We start from the raw sequence: 16,722 nt of genomic DNA, 5'->3' as shown, positions 1-16,722 counted from the left end.
GAGGTCGAAGGCAACTTTACAAAATTTCAAGGTTCTGAGCATTTGGATTGAAACACTGTCACTCTTAGGAGCTAGCCTCCTGCTCACAAAAAGGATTTTATTAGAAAAGAAGTGGCGATGCTGTATAGCTAATTCTTCTTGCTTTGAACCTGAGTAAAGTCTAAGCTACTGTGTGTGTGTGTGTGTGTGTGTGTGTGTGTGTGTGTGTGTGTGTGTGTGTAAATGCCTGTGTGGTGTTTGTGTTGGTGCATGCACATCCATATGCACCCAGCGGAGGGCATCTGATGTCCTGCTCCATCCCTTGAGACTGTTTCTCACTGACCCTGGGACTCTGCTGGTGGCCAGCAAACCTGGCAGTTCTTTCCCTCTGTTCCTCCATAAATCGAGGGTTACAGGCACCTCTGTAACCAGCTCTCTGTGCCAGTTCTATGGACCTTCATGTTTGCAGAGCATTTGTGTTACCCACAAGCCATCTCCCCAGCCCTAAATCACTTTTTAATGAAAATGTTGACTAAAACAATTTGATTTGCTCTACATTTTAGTTCTCACTTGAATAGCAAAGTAGCCACATTTTTGCTTACCCTAAATAGTATTTAATGCTGGTCCAGCCTCGAAAGACCAGCCAATCCTATGATTTCTGCAGGATTGAAAATGTAAAAGCCATAGAACATCATCAGTCTTGCTTCTGGTTGAACTGAGGTCAAAACATAGGCAGGGACTTCACCAAGGTCTACCAGTCAGTGATACTTTATTAATGGAAACCCACCACTGTGAGGCTGAGCTCAGCAATAAAGCCTTTCATGGCTCCCCTGGAATTAGAAGTTCTGTAAAACGTCAATTTTCTTCAAATACAACAAAACAGAGAGGTTATACCTTAGTCCCGCAATATCCTTCTTCTTGTAGAACTTATTTCTAAGCTTCCATACTATTCTGTTGCTTTTTTTTCTGAAAGTCACACAGTCATTAATTATTGTCTTGTGAACCATCATTTTGTAACTTAGTGGTCCTGCCTCTTAAAACTCTGATTCTAAAGCCGGGCGGTGCGCACGCCTTTAATCCAGCACTCGGAGGCAGAGGCAGCGGATCTCTGTGAGTTCGAGGCCAGCCTGGCTACAATGAGTTCCAGAAAGCGCAAAGCACACAAGAGAAACCTGTCTCGAAAAATCAAAAAAAAAAAAAAAAAAAAAAAAAAAAAAAAAATAAAAAAACTCTGATTCTAATACAGAATCCAAAACCGTTTCCATAGATGAAATAAACCCCTTCTCTTATATTTGCCTTGAGTCTGCAAAACCACCCAACTTAAGGTTATTCATTAATTTGTAATTTTAGCTCCCTGGAATGTGAGATAAATTTTATTTTTCTTTGTCATGCTTCAAGAGTTTTTAGTGCTTATTATAGTTTCTCAATTTTAACTATCTAGCTTGTGATACAGTTACATATATAAAAGTAAAAAGTTACATCTAGAAAAGTTACATATAGAAAAGCAAACAAGAAAAGTTCACCTGAAAAAAAGTTAAGCTGGAAGATAGGTATATAATAACCCAGTGACAGAATGCATGTCTAACATTTGTGAGGCCTCAATTTCAGTGCCCCACACTGGAAAAAAATATCAATTGAAATATCTTCTAAAAGTCTATTTTTAATTTGAAAATTTCATTTAATGACCTAATGATTGAGTCATTCTGTGTTTTCTGTCTATAAAGTGTTTTGCTCATGTTGCTGCTAGTCAGTATCAGATGTTAAACTGTGTTCTATCTGGGAGAGATTCTGAGGGATTTGGGCCTATGAATAAACTGGAATAGTATGTACTCAAAGCAAACAAAACACATAGAATAAAAAATGCTTATTAGAGTGGAAATTGTAGTACTACCTCATTTTTGTTTATTATGCGACTTTCTAAGGCAGCCTTCTTGCTTACGAGGTGTAAGCAGTTAGTGTAGGTATTGAAATAGTTAATGTCTGTCACATCATCCCTACCATAAAGGAAAAAGGACTGATGCCATAACCTGAATGGGCTCCAGGGCTGCTTCTCCCTGAAAGTGTGATGATGGACAAGTACTGGGCCTTAGAGTTCATTACCAAAGGGGTAAAGCACTTAATTTTGTGGAGATAGAATAATCCAGGCAAAAATCTTAGAAAGCATTAAGCTAGTGCCAGGCCATATCATTACTGTAATGAAGACACAAGTTGAAATCTGTGTGATCAGACTTCTGGCTTCAAGTGTGTTTGTCTTCCTGTGAACCATTTAACTTCTAAGTGGCTCCATTCTTCATCTGCAGCACAGGGCTGGTCACAGTTGGCTGGGTTACATGAGATTATCCTGGGAAAGTCTTAGAAGAGAGCCAGGGTCCTGACTAGTATATCTGGAGCTTCAATAAGGATGTTCAAATATAGACTGCAATACACCGGTCGAATTACTGTGTGATGCCTGATTCCAAGCATTCCTAGCTTGTTAAGAACAATTCAGGCTGAAGGGTCCTGGGCAGGATCACAAGTGACCGAGGTTTGGTCCCTTCAAAACAAAGGTGCCAATGCCACAGGAAGTGCTGGCGACTTTCCTCCTTTGTGCTAGACGGTGCCATCTTTCTGTGTGCAAAGTTCACATTGCCTTAAAGAAACCACTCAGTTCCTCCTCCTCCCAGGATGAATTCTTGCCCTAGGACCATCAATTGATCAAATCATAGCAGTTCTCAAACTATTTTTTTTTTTTATACACTTGCTTTAGAATTTATGGGAAGTGAATCCCCCTCTCTCCAATAATGTTTTCTGCAAGGACAAGAACTCACTGGGGGAAACCCTAACTAAAGATAAGCAGAATGATAAATTAAGTGTTGCCAGTATTCCATTTAATATTAAGCAATTACATAATGGCCTTCTTAAATACCCAAGTTAAAAGCGCTACATTAATGTTGTACATATCACCCCTGAGAAGCCCATTCTCTAATTTCCGACAAGCACCATTCAAGTGCCAACCTACTATTCCAAGAGTTTACTATTTTATTCTTGCTCTAAAATGGCATCAGCAGTGATGGGGTGCTTTCAGGGGATTATTGAACAGAATTTTTTGCAACAAAGGGGGTAGGCTCCAGGAAATGGAAAAGGGAGCTCTCCTCCGAGGTACACACCCACTAATCAAACAAGCAGCTTTATGACATGCGCAAATGCAATTGACGTCTAACTGATTTCTGCAGAACTAGCTTCCCCAGGATTTCCTGTCCAAAATCATAGTGTGGAAATCTGTAGTTAAGTGGTTACAAAGCACCTAGTAAGTAAGGCTTCTCCACCCCCATATTTTTGTTCAAAAATAAAAAAATAAACAAAACAAAACCCCTATCATTTGCACATTCTCTCTGGACTTCTTTTGTTCCCCTTCTTTTCATTGAACACGGTGAAAAACTAAACAAACAAACAGAACAACCTTCCCCCATAATAATATCTATTTGTTCGGCATGCCATTTGCCTATGAGGTTATTTACAGGTTTCTTTAGCTTTTCCTGCCTGGTAATTACTTACTGAAAGAAATCTGCTCCTTCAGGGCACGCTCTTCGTTTTAACCCCTTTCCCTCACTCCTCCTTGGAGGCTAGCAAGGAGTGCGCGCCTCTGCAGTGTCTGGGAACCCACCTAGAGGGCCCCCTTGACGCCAGCACATCCCCTGTCAGGCAGCAGTCTGCAGCTGAGCAAGCGGGCTGCTGCAGAGTTAATGTACAGTACCACGGAGCCTGCAAGTGTCCTGAGCTGCTCAGAGCTGGGGCGGGCGGGCGGCACAGCCCAGGGCAGACAAGGCGGCTGCGAGGATTCCAAAGGTTCTGCCGGAAATTCGGTGTGGGGGGACTCCAGCTGGAGCCTGTTGCCACTCTGTGTTTTAAAAGCATGCAAGGTCTGTATAGCTTGGGCGTGAGAATCTTGCGGATGTCAGAGCATCCGAATAAATGACATCTATCTGGGAACTGAATTGGGGGTAAGGAGAACAGAGAGAAAAGAAAGCCAGCCGAGTAAGAAATTCTTAGACAACGTCTGCCTTGCAGCTGTGAAATTCATTTTCTTTCCAAGGCAAAATATTAAAAGCTCACACACGGTTTTGATAAGAAATAGGGAATTCTACAGTGAGACAATCGATAGCTTAGTCATTTTACTTAAAGAGAGCAGACAGCCTTATTGTGGGGTTAGGCGGCCGATGAATTTCATCACGACAGCGCCTTCTGAAGTCATGATGGGAGCCGACACTAATCCTGTCCTGCAAAGCAGAAATTACTCATTGCCTTCCTACTTGAGTATTCGAAACCAGCAATTCTGAGATTTGGGGAAGAAGTTGGCTTGCGCTCTACATGGTTTCTAGTCCCTCTGCCCAGGTCTTTGTTGGACAAGAAGTCTCAGTCTCAGACTCAGACGGTAGCACTGCGTTAAAGTGACCACATATGAATATGTGCCTAAGAAAGAAGAAAAAGCAATATTCATCCCTAAAGGACAGCATGGCAAAGCAGCGTGAAGTTTTCCATTTCCCTCCTAACACTTCTTTAACAAGGATAACAAGAAACTGTCTTTTGACTCCTTTTTGTCCACATTCCATAGTCCTTTCTGTGAGGATGCGTTAATTTATATTCAAGGCAGTTGGATTTCACCGGGACAATACTTGCCACCATTTAGGATTAGTGATTGGACTGGTTACTTTAGTGTGTTGACTAGTGGAAGCTACATGGATGGACTCATACCTGCAGTGCTCTGTGATGTTTCTTTCTTCAGATCCTGGAAGGGCTTTTGTTTTTGCTATTTGTGTTTTTTTGGGGGGGTAATTTTTGGGGAGAATTCATTACTTGTTGCAATAATTGTCCATGATCGATGCTCAAGCCAGAGAATTGGGATTCATCTGTGAAAATCACTACATGTAACATAGGAGACGAGGAAAATATTAATGACGGACGTTCTGCGAACATGATGCACGTGAATACCTTCCCCTTTAGAAGGCATTCCTGGATATGGTAAGTAATCGATACCCCTTCAGTCTGAAAACTCAGAATTCTAAAATCCCATGACAGGAAGCAGAGGAATGTTTGTCCTGAGGAAGAATACAGATATCAAGTGAGGAAAAAAGAAAAAAAAAAAAAAAAAAACTAACATAAGTATAAAACCAAGAAGACTGAGAAAGTAACGATTATGCAATTAAATTTTTCTTGGTGATATAAAGCATCCCAACTAGGGAAGCATGAGGACATTCACAATAACTAATATTCCATAGTCAAAAATATAGAAAATGACAACCAACCTAGTATGTAACAGAAATGAGAGGATTGGGAATTTGCTTTGTCTTTTTTGTTTGTTTGTTTTTGAAAATTCTCTAGGAAAGGATATACTGGATTTCTGACGTCTAGTATCAATTGGCCTGCATTCCATAGAAGGTTAAGGGAAACTTGGAATGCTGACTCAATATTTTTCAAAAAAAAAAAAAAAATCCTAACATCTGACTTGCTCACATTTAAGAATGCTTTAGCTATTCAAGGATAGTACTTCTGAGCTGAACCAATAGATGTCTGATAGAATTCTCACACATGAATCATGAAGTGCTGTAACTCTTAGAGGACTTGCTTAGTTCTCGAATGTTTTACCAGGTATTAAGGTTCAGTCCAATGATTCAGTGTGTCGAGGTCTCCAAACAATGCCATCATGTTCCATTTCTTGTTGGCATCTGTGACTGAGTGTGTAGGAGCTAATTGTTGAGGCCATTGCAAGGACAAAGGTGATCATTTTGAAAGTTGTTTGTCTTCATTGTACCTATGGGGGAGAGGGGTGGTGTGGATTCAATTTCTCACAGCAGAAACTTTGTGATGTATGATAAAAGCACATTCTGAGACTTTTCGTTTTACAACCTCCCTGGGTTGTGCTGTTGTTTGGGGCCTGATTTTCAAAGCATGTTTCCCACATAAACATTTCGACTGGACTGACGATAAGTAATAGATACACAAACATAGATTTCTGAGGGGCTTCACAGCTGCTTTGGTGATCAATCAAAGTTTCATAGTTTAAAACACCAGCAAGATCACCTAGTGGGTTGTTACAGAGGTTCTGATTTCCAGCTAAAACTCCTTTGTGATGAATGTGAGGTGGGAGATGTCCTCTGTCACTCTTGGCTGGTGCCTATTTTGTTCCAACTCCAGAGTCATCCCGAGTCAGTGCTGTGGCGTATCTCCCTTCTCTGCTGCCCACAGCCTCCATCCCCAAGCCCTGATGTGTCTGTGAGAGTCTGGCTTACATGTCTGCAGGCCTCTGTGGCCCACTTCCAACAGCATCACCAGAGTTCCCAACTCAGGAGGGCTTTGGTGCCAGTGCCTTAAACCCCCTGTTGGTAAGGATCAGACATCAGCACAAGGATCTAGTTGTTCTTACAGAACATATCACATCAGTAGCCTTTAATCCTGAAGTTAAAAGGTCCTGGAAGTAGTCCTTGGTACATAGTAGGCATCTGTCCATTTTTCTTCTATTTTTACAGCTTTCTTCATGGTTAATGCCATACCTCTGAAGCTTTGCTTTAAACAAAGCAAAGGTAATTTTCCCTTTAAAGGAAAATTACCATTCTCTTTTCTATAAAGTGTACCTTGCGACAAAGCAACAGTTTCTAATCTAGCTAAGTCCTGTTGTTTGAGTCCATTTGTTTATGTTACAATAGCTAGGATGCCTGTACTCTTTGGATGCCTAGGAGTATAATCACCCTTTTATTTTCTTTACCCTCCCCTTTACTTTTGACTGGAAATAAATGAGCTGTTCAACTCTGTAGTTTGGGGGGGGATGCAAATTTGCTTATTCATGCTTCTGTCGTTCTCTAATAAATGTGATCAAAAGATGCATAGAGAAGCTGAGAGTCCTGAATGGTTTCTTTTGTGCCTGGAGCTAGGTAACCCTTCATCCATTTCACTGCATGCTGTGCCAATTTGTTATTGTTGTGAAAAAATACTGAGCCAGTGTGGATACCGGTGCTCTGTATGACTATTTTCCCCTGGGCTCCTTAGAAGGATTTGTTATTGAGACATTAAACGCAAAGGAGGAAGGTGGTGGTTTTTTTCCAGGTGACCCACTTAGCGTTGTGCTTGATTCTCAACTTCCCCAGTTGTTGTTTTTCTTGTAGAGAACCCCACCTTTCAGGACTGCAGTGAGGTAGTCGTAGCATTTGACAGGAAGTCTTCTTTCCCTTTGCCCTACTGTTAGAGCCCCTCTTGGATCAATATCCACACTCTTCAGTGTTGTTGTTAAGAAAAAAAAAAGTATAGAAAGACTAAGTCTTTTTTCATCTTCACATGCTTCTCTGTGTCTTTGTGGAGGGACAGATCAGAAGGTAGCAACAGACCAATGGTGTTTTAAAGGAGACATGTGCTCTGATTTCAAGAACCCTAACTCAGGTCCTTGAAAGCACTAAGCCCTTTGGATAGGCGAGGGAGAGAGAGACTGAGAGAGACAGAGACAGAGAGACAGACAGACAAAGACAGAGACAGAGAGACTAGTCTTTTTCCCTTTTGCTTTATGATAAGTCAGGAAGAGAGAAAAATTAATAATTGCAGGTCTGGAGAAGTGTTCAGAAGTTCCTCAGGGTCACTATCCAAACAGAAATTCTCATCTTCCTGTCCTTAACCTGGTGTGTTGATTATTGTGCAATCCTATGACGAGTTAACTGTTTCTCAGTTACAAAGTTAAAGTTAATAAGTGGACCGAGTACTTGGCTTAATAGAACACTACCCCTTGGGTGCTAGTAGAGTGGTATGAAGAGTAAGAAGAATGTGTCCTCCTTGTTTGAAGCTACATTAGAAGTATTTGCTGGAGGATTTTATTGCAAAGGCGTCTTTCCATTACACATTTTAGCCTTTTTACTGCCAAGCCAAACAAAGATAAGGAATGGCCTGACTGAATAAACAAGCACTATATACCTCCTGTGTTTTATTCCACCAAGTTGTGGAATAGAACGGTGGCCTGGCAATGCAGGAATGGGGCTTCCATGGTCAGAGAAGGAAAATACAAGACAGCTTTCTAGGAATTTAAATTCCATCCAGCAGCAATTAAGAGGACTGCTAAGAAGCCTCATAATGCTGTGATGTTGAATTACATGAAAGGATCTAGCAAGAACGACAGAGCACAATGGAGCTAACATAGGTTTGCAGCTTTTACACACATTCATCACACAGCTTGTACAATATGATTTGGAAAAGTGTTACAAGATGCTCTGAATCCATGCAAGACACACCAAGTTGTGTTGAATGCAGTCAAGATGGGTAGCTTCAAACTGGAAGAGGGCATTCTATTTGGATTCCTTTGTATCCCTTTTTGAATGGGCTCAGCTGACTCAGAGAATGAAGGCTGACAGAAGCCAAAGAACTTTGCTGAAGAAGGAAGGTTGGGGACTGGTAATTATGGATGCTGATTAATTATTTACTCATTTGGTGCTTAGGGTTTCATTTTCTTCAGACCAGATGTCTAAATGCTTCTTAACAAACTGCTGCGGTGATGCTGACCCCTCACCCCAATTAAGAGGTGAAATGGGGTGATTATAACCCTTAAATCAATATTGAGACTGTTTCTCTTTTAAGGCTTCTGGACCCATTTGCTGAACAATATGCTCCCAAGTATTATTTCTCAAAAGCTGCAGTCTAGTAGACACAGTTGGGTTTTTCCTCTATAAACTGAGGATTCAACTCATGAGCAAACTCATTTGATTTTGTTTTGATTGATACATATCCTTTATAGAATCATCAAAGTATAAATAAGCATGTAATAATATAATCTGCATATGTTCAAAACTACACAGGTGTGTCTTTTAAAGAATCAATCCAATGAATGGGCATTTGGAGAAAGACAAGATGACTTGCTGTTTAATGAAGGGAAATTCTTCCTCTCTGGCCATTTTTTGTCTGATCTTTTAAATGGAAACACTAGAAATATAACCTAGAAGTAAATTTTGCAGAGTTCATGTTTTAACAGTAAAAGATTACAATATATGTATTGAAGGGCAGATTGAATTAATTCTTCTACAGAGTCACAACATTCTGCTCAGTTTGCTAAGCAAAATTCTGCAAGTGTCTATATACTTTTTCTGACAATTACATGTCAGCTGACCTTGTTTCAGTACTTTCTCTTCTTGTTTGTAACAGCTCTTCCCAGCACAGCAGACTCAAAGCTTGCTTCTAGATTCTGATAGGACCAAAGAGTTTGTTTGTAAACACGTGGCTAACAAGCTTATGGCTGATAATTATGGGAACTCATCTTACTCATCCATCATTAGAGCACAGTTGTAAATTCAGGCCACTGTAAGGCAGAAGATCAGGCTTAGATAAAGGTTGTTTTTAATTAGATGAACTTCTGATCCTATTACATATACTTTTCCCCATTTTGCCTTTCTATTGTAACGTCTTTTACTGCCTCTCACAGTATTCTTCTTACATTCTAAGCAAAACCTTAGAACTTATAAGTGAAAATAAAATCTAATTAGGAGCATTATGATTGAGAAGAACTTTTCTATCTGGAAATCCTAATGTGTGCCCCACAATGTGTGGAAATTAAGGTCTAGTTTTTAAGTCTTTCTTAGATGGCTAAATTGATGCATTTTCTACTTCTGACTGTGGGCTAAGTGGGGCCAAGCTGGGGAGGTCTTAGAAAATCTTTACAAAAGAAAGAAAGGAAAAAGAAAAAAAGTATCAGCCAAGTATTTGGGCTACTTCATGTCTGTTAAGTTCTTTACTACCCACTCAACTCTTTTGGTTTTTGTACTTTTGAATTGGTTATTCTAATGCTGATGTCTTTCAGCTGAGAGAAAATAAGTCAACTCTGATGACAATGGGATGTAGTTCAGATTTCTTAAATGGCAGAATAACCAAAGGGAAAGTACCAACTACTTTCATTTGTCATAGATTCAACATCCCTTTGATTTTCTAACCCCTTACGTTTATTTTTCTTTAATCATGTCACACAAAATGTAACTCTGCCTACCTTCATTCCAATCTTTTAGGTAATAGCTTCAAAAGTTCTCTAAGTCGTAAGTTCCTGAGGTCTGATAATCACTTGATGGGCTGTTAGATTGTGTTCCCTATTGTTTGAGAATCATCAGCCTATAAATATGGCTAAGACAACATGGTTAGGGATAATGTCTTATAAAAATTTTGTAGTGTGTTACATGGATACACACACACACACACACACACACACACACACACACACACACACACGTATATATGTTGGGCTTGAAGGATGGATAACCAGGATTGTATATGCATGTTAGTGGCTGTGTAGGGTATAACACCTCCCAAGTTTCTAATTGTAAACTAAATCTATATTACTGTTTTATGTGACCTTGTAAACACTCTTTGAGCTCTTCACCACTGTTTAAAATGAATGTAGCATCTAGTAATCAATTTGTGTTGGGGACCATTAAAGACAATCTCATAGGATGAACGTGAGTGATAATTTATTAGAAGGGCATGCTAAAAGCACATGACTGAAGTTTTAAAGACTATCAGTACCAAATATAGGTATTTTATGTATCATAGTACAACAACAACAGTGGCTGAGCTCTCCTGTGCATGCCCTGAGATGTCATATGAGTAACATCATTCAGTAGCAACAGTGACTTCATTTTGTGTTTGCATGTATGGTATGTGTGTTAGAGGACTGCATGCTCAAGTGTGCACATGTGGAGACTGCCTCATGTCTTTTCAATAACTCTCCATCTTATACTTTGAGATATGGTCTCTACCTGAACCTAGAACTTGCTGTTTTGCCTAGGCTGACTGACTAGTGAGCTGCCAAGTGCTGCCTGTCTTCCCAGCCCCCAACAAGTACTGGAGTTACAGATAGGTGCCATGATGCCTGGCTTTTACATGGGCCCTGGGGATTCTGAACTCAGCTCCTTATGTGTGTCCAGCAAGCATGTGACCCACTCATCTCACTGGCCAACACTGACTTTTTGTTTTCATGCTCTTGACTCATTCTTTACGTTCAGAGGCTGAGGGACTTTCTCAGGATGACATTCAGCTGACATAATGAAGCTGGCCCACACTAGGTCTGGCCTGATTTCAAATCCCAATCTCTCTTTATTTAATCCACCATATTGTTTTTGTAAAAGATGCCCCCACAGTATGTCCATGGGCCTTCTAGAAAACAGATGAACAATACACCAGGGGAAATCGGCAGATTCCCTTGTATTAGCACCTTAGGTAAAGATGTTGGACAACCGTGAATGTGAATGGCCTTTCCTTGAGAAAGCATTCATTAATGTTAGTACTATGACCTGTACTACTTCTGTGTCAGCAGCTTTTTCTGTTTTCTCAGAATAAATAATGTTTACACGGAATTTGCTGTGAACTGTATTCCTGAGCCCTTCTGGCCCAAAGGGTCCTTTGTGAGTTAGTAGAAGGTGCTTCTCTAGGCAAATGTATTAAGATAGTTGCCACACTTTAGGGTGATGAAGAAATACAGACTACAGTGAATGCTGAATTGGCAGGATGTCCCTGCAAAGTGAAAGGCACTCTATCCTCCTGGCACACAAGTGGTAAACAGAGCGTGGATGGTCTGTGCCATTTACCATCTTTATGGAGTGGGGGTGGGGAGGGGAGGGGCATGCTGTTTGTGCATGTCTACACGAGCCTTGGCACTGCATTATAAGCTCTACTTGATGACAGTCAGATGAAATATTTCTGATAATATTCTGCTGATCATACAAATCTGGCCATTTGCTGCCAACATTGCTGCTTTTCAAAGAGATCAACCAACTATGGGATTTTACATTTGATAATGTCTATAGGCAGAGTATTAACACTATCTGCAATGATAACACTATCTGATGCTGGATAAGATCATTCTTTGTGAATTATATCGGAACAGGTGGAACATAGTGATTTCTCTAAGCATAAAGCTTCCCCAGATAAATACCTTAAAAACCCTTCCTTGGGTATGTTCATAGGTTTGTGAGACAGCCATGAAGATACATAACTAAAGTACAGTAGGGAGCAGATAACTCAGAGATGCACAAGGCTTTGTGAAACATAAAGGAAGACTCAACTTAATTGCATTAACCCAAGAACCTTAAAGAAATGTAGAAATGGAAGACAAAATTGTAATGATATATATGAGGATTACCAGCTGCTGAGACAATTTGGAGAGTGGTTTGAGGGAATATCCCAGGGAAAGCTTTACTTTAGGGGTTACAAAACCAGAAAACTTAGGCAAGGAGACGTCTTTCACAGTTTTGAACAGAAAGGATAGGAGGGAAGGCAGAGGGCAGGGCAGGGAGAGAGGACAGGAGAGGAAGCCAGTTACTATTGCGCAGAATCATTTCCAAAGGAAGAATCCTGATGTAGACCCAGAAATCTAGTGGAGAACACGCTGCTCTAAGAGAGGAGGGAGGGTCGAGAGAAGAGATGGAGACAATTTCAAAATGACATTGATGTGAGTCTCGAGATCCTGTGAGAAATTGTTCATGTTACTTCTGTTTCCTATGAGGTATTTAACTTAAATTCACATCTCAGCAGGGGATGTGGCACACCAGGGCAAATGGGATGCTTAGCCAGGTCATGAAACATCCTCTGTTGGGATAGGAAAGGCTACAAGTTCAAGGGTGTCCAGCAAGTTGAAAATACGACACAGATGCCGAAAGGAGATATCAAGCCATTAAAAGGTGGTTCTGTCTGCCTTTCAACTTACTGACTCACATTATGATGTCAGGGGACAGTACAGAGGTCTGATGGACACGTTACAGTTCCTAATTGCTAAATGGTGGATTGTTTTATGATTACATTAAATTGTTTTATGATATTTTCCTATCAAATATGGTTTGGGAACTTCCAATGCACGCAATGTTTCTGTTGCTGCTGTCTGGTGTTGGTAGAAGGCATCTTATGGATGTGTTCATTAGGCTGCAGTCCCAGGTTTGAGACTTAGTTTTGCAATAGTGAGATTCTTGCTGCTGCCTGGAAAACAACTCTTGCGAGACTAACAAAAGCCCTGAGATGTTGCTGTGACTGTTGTCTTCCAATGAATAAAATCCAGAGTGGGAAGAGACAAAACAGCTTTAGCTCTGCTCCTTTTTTAATAAGAAATTTTCTGCGGTTTGGTTCAAATGTCACAAATCCACATACATCACCGGTGTTTTACAAAGATTTCACCCTGTGAAGTTTACTTGAAGTTGTCACTGTTTTATGCAGAAGCTTGTTCACTGGAAATAACAAAGCACAGGATGAGTAACTTCAATTGGTCTAACCTAGTTTAAATATTCATTAATGCAAATTCTCTTTTATGTTTCTATGATGCTTTAGAGGATAACTGACAAATATGAGACATTAATCGATATTATTTAATGGTTTTATGATCCCATAGGCCATGATCATAATTTCTAACAGATTTTGTAATTTCCCCTTTAGGTGTCCTTGCTTCCTACTTTCCTGCATTTCCCTCCTTCCTCTCTTCATTCTCTTTCTTGTAACACTGGGGTTGGAACTCAGAGTCTTGTACTAGACAATTGCAAATGATACACGTTCTGTGCTCCATCTGCAGGCATCCCTTAATGTTCTTGGAGTTCAGGGCTCACTATTACTCTTTCTGGGGCTGTTGGGATATTTCAACTGTGGCTTCAGAACTTACTATAATGTACTGAGTGGTCCTGATCACATATAAAGGAGCAACTGTTCTTCAGCTCAAAGTAAATAGAGGAGTAATATAGTGGCTAGAAAACTACTTGGAGGACTGACGTCTGATTATTTTCTTTAAAAAAATCAAAAAGACACATATTTATTTCTTATGTAGGAACATGTGCATGTTGAGGTTCATATGTGGAGGTCAGAGGTCATCTTACAGGATTTAATTTTTTCTTCCTTCTACTTAGGTCCAGGAAATTGAATTTTCATGCTTTCCTTCAGTATTTAGCTTTCAATGTAGACAACCCCTAGTTTCTGCTATACAAATTCTGCTGAATTCATGCTTCATGAAATCTCACTTTAGACAGCGACCTTATACATAGGAAAGACAGGTGTGTTATGCCCATAAGTGCTGACATCCACAGTAATATAGAAAACACATCTGATAGACAATTGCATGCACTGCATCTTACAAAGACTGTGGTAGTTAGAAAGTAATTCCAGAGTCATGTCCCTAGAATTTATAGCTGTCATGATTTATTTCACCTTCCATGAGAAAGGTGGTGTGTTTGGACAGGTAAATTTTCAATATTAAAAAATTGAGGATGTTGAGCTTAAATAATTCTCACACATCTTCTAACACTGGAGAAAATTTGTCTGAGTTTCCATATGCAGCCATTCTTCTGCATGGTGAATGATCTAAGAGCCTTCCAAGAAACTTTCTTCAAAGCTAATTGATACTTTGTTCCCATTCACTCACTGACTGTTCTTCCATATGTGAGTATGTATCTACATGTGCATGTATGTTTGTTATTTCTGCTGAGACTAACACCTTAAAATTAACCTTGCAGCTCTGTTATGACTGTGTCTGCATTCATAACATTGATGTTTCATATAAGTACATTTTGATCATTGACTCTTAACATACATGTGAGCACTATCCAAAAAAACTCAAGGAAACCATTCTTGGTATTTCATTTAACCAAAAAATTATATTGGTTCTACATTGCATATAATATGGCATCGGACCCTGCCACATCTGGCCTCTGCCTTTCTAATCTCATAGTATAAGGTCTTCTTATCATTTTTATTCATCTTAATTCTTTAGTTTTTGTTAACATATATATCCTATATCTGAGTTTTTAATTTAAATTTTGGATAATATAATCTACTTATGTCTTAACCCTTTTCCCTCTGCATCCCAACAGTGAGGGAGTGCTCCTGTTTGCCCACATCTTCTCCAGCCTTTGCTGCTGCTTGTGAAAACATATGTCTGTAAATAAGAAAACGTCTCTCCTTCAAACAAAGCCCACAGTAACCTAAATAAAATTGACAAGACAGTTGTTGATCAGAAAATTCACACAATCATGCTTGTAAAGAAGGACTGAAGAAGCTAGAGTCCAACTGGTCACCAACCCTGTGCCCTGACACCCTCCTCTCCTTGCATAGCTCCTTGTATGGGACTATATGTCATCTGAAGACACCTTCCTACTGCTCAGTGAACCTTGCATTGAAATATACTTGTAGGCAAATTCATGCTAACACATTAGCCACCATTTTGCTTTATTTGCCTACTCTGAATTTAGAATCAAGACTTCCTTCTGTTTTCCTCAAGCCTTTTGGATTTCTTATAGCACCGCTCTCTCTTCCATAGTCGTTTGTTCTTCATGTAGAAAGGCAGTCTACATTGCAGCTAATAGTGCCAGCCTGGATCCAGATATCCTGATTCAAATCTGGATGAGTTACTCACTCAGGTTCTCAGGTACCCCATCTGCAGATGGGGGCTGAATAGTCATTATTACCTCTTGGCTACCATGAGGATGAACTGATATAACACATATGCTTAGCCATAGTTCTTGGAGCTATTGTATGTAGATGAGTATCAAATTGATGTCCCTGTGAAGCAGACCATGAGAGAAGGATTTAAATGTGGATGGTTTACTTGGGAGGTACTCTCAGGGAACAGCAGCTGGAGAGTATTATAGCTAGACAAGAAAGAAAAGAAAGCCAGTATGAGGATACGTTCATGGTCAGATAAAGGAGATAGCAGCCAGGCTCGATGCTATTAAGAAGCCCTTGAATAAAATCTTTCTTCAGGATTGTCCCACACGTTAGATGGGGACACCAGAACATTGATTCTCTGACTCCAGTTCTTCCTTCGCTCCTGGCAGGGCCAGGCTGATTTGCATGCAAGCAGAGCTTTAGGTGCAGCACTGCACGTACTTCGGCTAGAACACCATGGACATGTGACTTCTGAGGGGAGATGGGCACAGCTGCAGAACTCTCACCATCATTTCCCAGGACCTATTGCATTTTGTTTTCTTTGGCCTCAGATAGCTCTTTTTTTCCCCCTCTAAATTTCCATTAACACAAACAGTCTGCACCATTCAGTGTTAGTCTCTGCTGCCTGGTGAGGTTTCCTCATCGACACATTTATCAAGGGTAAACAATTCGTGTCTGATATACCTCCCATCCTTTTCTCAAAGCTGGCTATGCCCTACAGGGCAAGCAGTATGAACGAGTGAACGGCAGCCATGCACTGCCTGTGGAGGCAGACAACCAGGAGTGAGTCTTGTGCTTCCACTTACAAAATACACATCCTTTAGTGGCAGCATAACTCACTTCCATTTGCTTTTGTTTTTTTTTCCACATAGAAAACATGGCAGGAAATCCTACTTCCCTATTGTGCTGTCATGATAACAATGAGGCATCGTGGACAAATGTCTGAATGAGGTCTTCTCAAGGAGCAGATGCTGGGTCAGGGGGTCTGCTGGATTTTCTAAGCTTTTTCCTATTTCCTTTTGTGTTGGTTGACCATCTCGTACATTTATATAATGCATTTTAGTTGCTCCCTTCCACCCTGTACTCAGCTTTTGCACTGGAGCTCCTCTTCCCCCACAGTGCCTCTGCTGCCTCTCTTTCTGTCACCTACTGAGCTTAATAAGAGACATTTGACCTTGCATAGATGTCAGGGCAAATTGTCCGTGACTATACCACAAAGAAAAATATACCCCCTCCCCCAACAGCTAGTCAGTGCCAGTGCTACATCTCAGTTACTTTTCTATTGCTATGATAAGACATTATAACCAAGGCAACTTGTAGAACAAAGTGTTTGTTGGGAGC

The 16,722-nt window shown here is 40.3% G+C and overlaps 1 protein-coding gene across 4 annotated transcripts in view; it reads left to right on the top strand.

Annotated features, from left to right (window-relative positions):
* Positions 1-16,722, top strand: part of Pde4d (phosphodiesterase 4D) — a 912,160-nt gene that overhangs the window by 395,752 nt on the left and 499,686 nt on the right. The window contains exon 1 of one of the 4 annotated variants that reach the window (XM_028885055.2): positions 1,198-4,977. The exons of the other annotated variants lie outside the window; for them this stretch is intronic. Coding sequence (XP_028740888.1) covers positions 4,838-4,977 — 140 coding nt within the window. The 5' untranslated portion in view covers positions 1,198-4,837. Of the gene's footprint in view, positions 1-1,197; positions 4,978-16,722 lie in introns of those variants that run through there. 4 annotated transcript variants of the gene reach the window in all.

Source organism: Peromyscus leucopus, chromosome 11 (genome assembly GCF_004664715.2).
Source record: "Peromyscus leucopus breed LL Stock chromosome 11, UCI_PerLeu_2.1, whole genome shotgun sequence".
In the NCBI taxonomy this organism is placed as follows: domain Eukaryota; kingdom Metazoa; phylum Chordata; class Mammalia; order Rodentia; family Cricetidae; genus Peromyscus; species Peromyscus leucopus.
The sequence above is the reverse complement of the archived record's forward strand: the minus strand, read 5'-3'. Positions and strand labels throughout refer to the sequence as shown.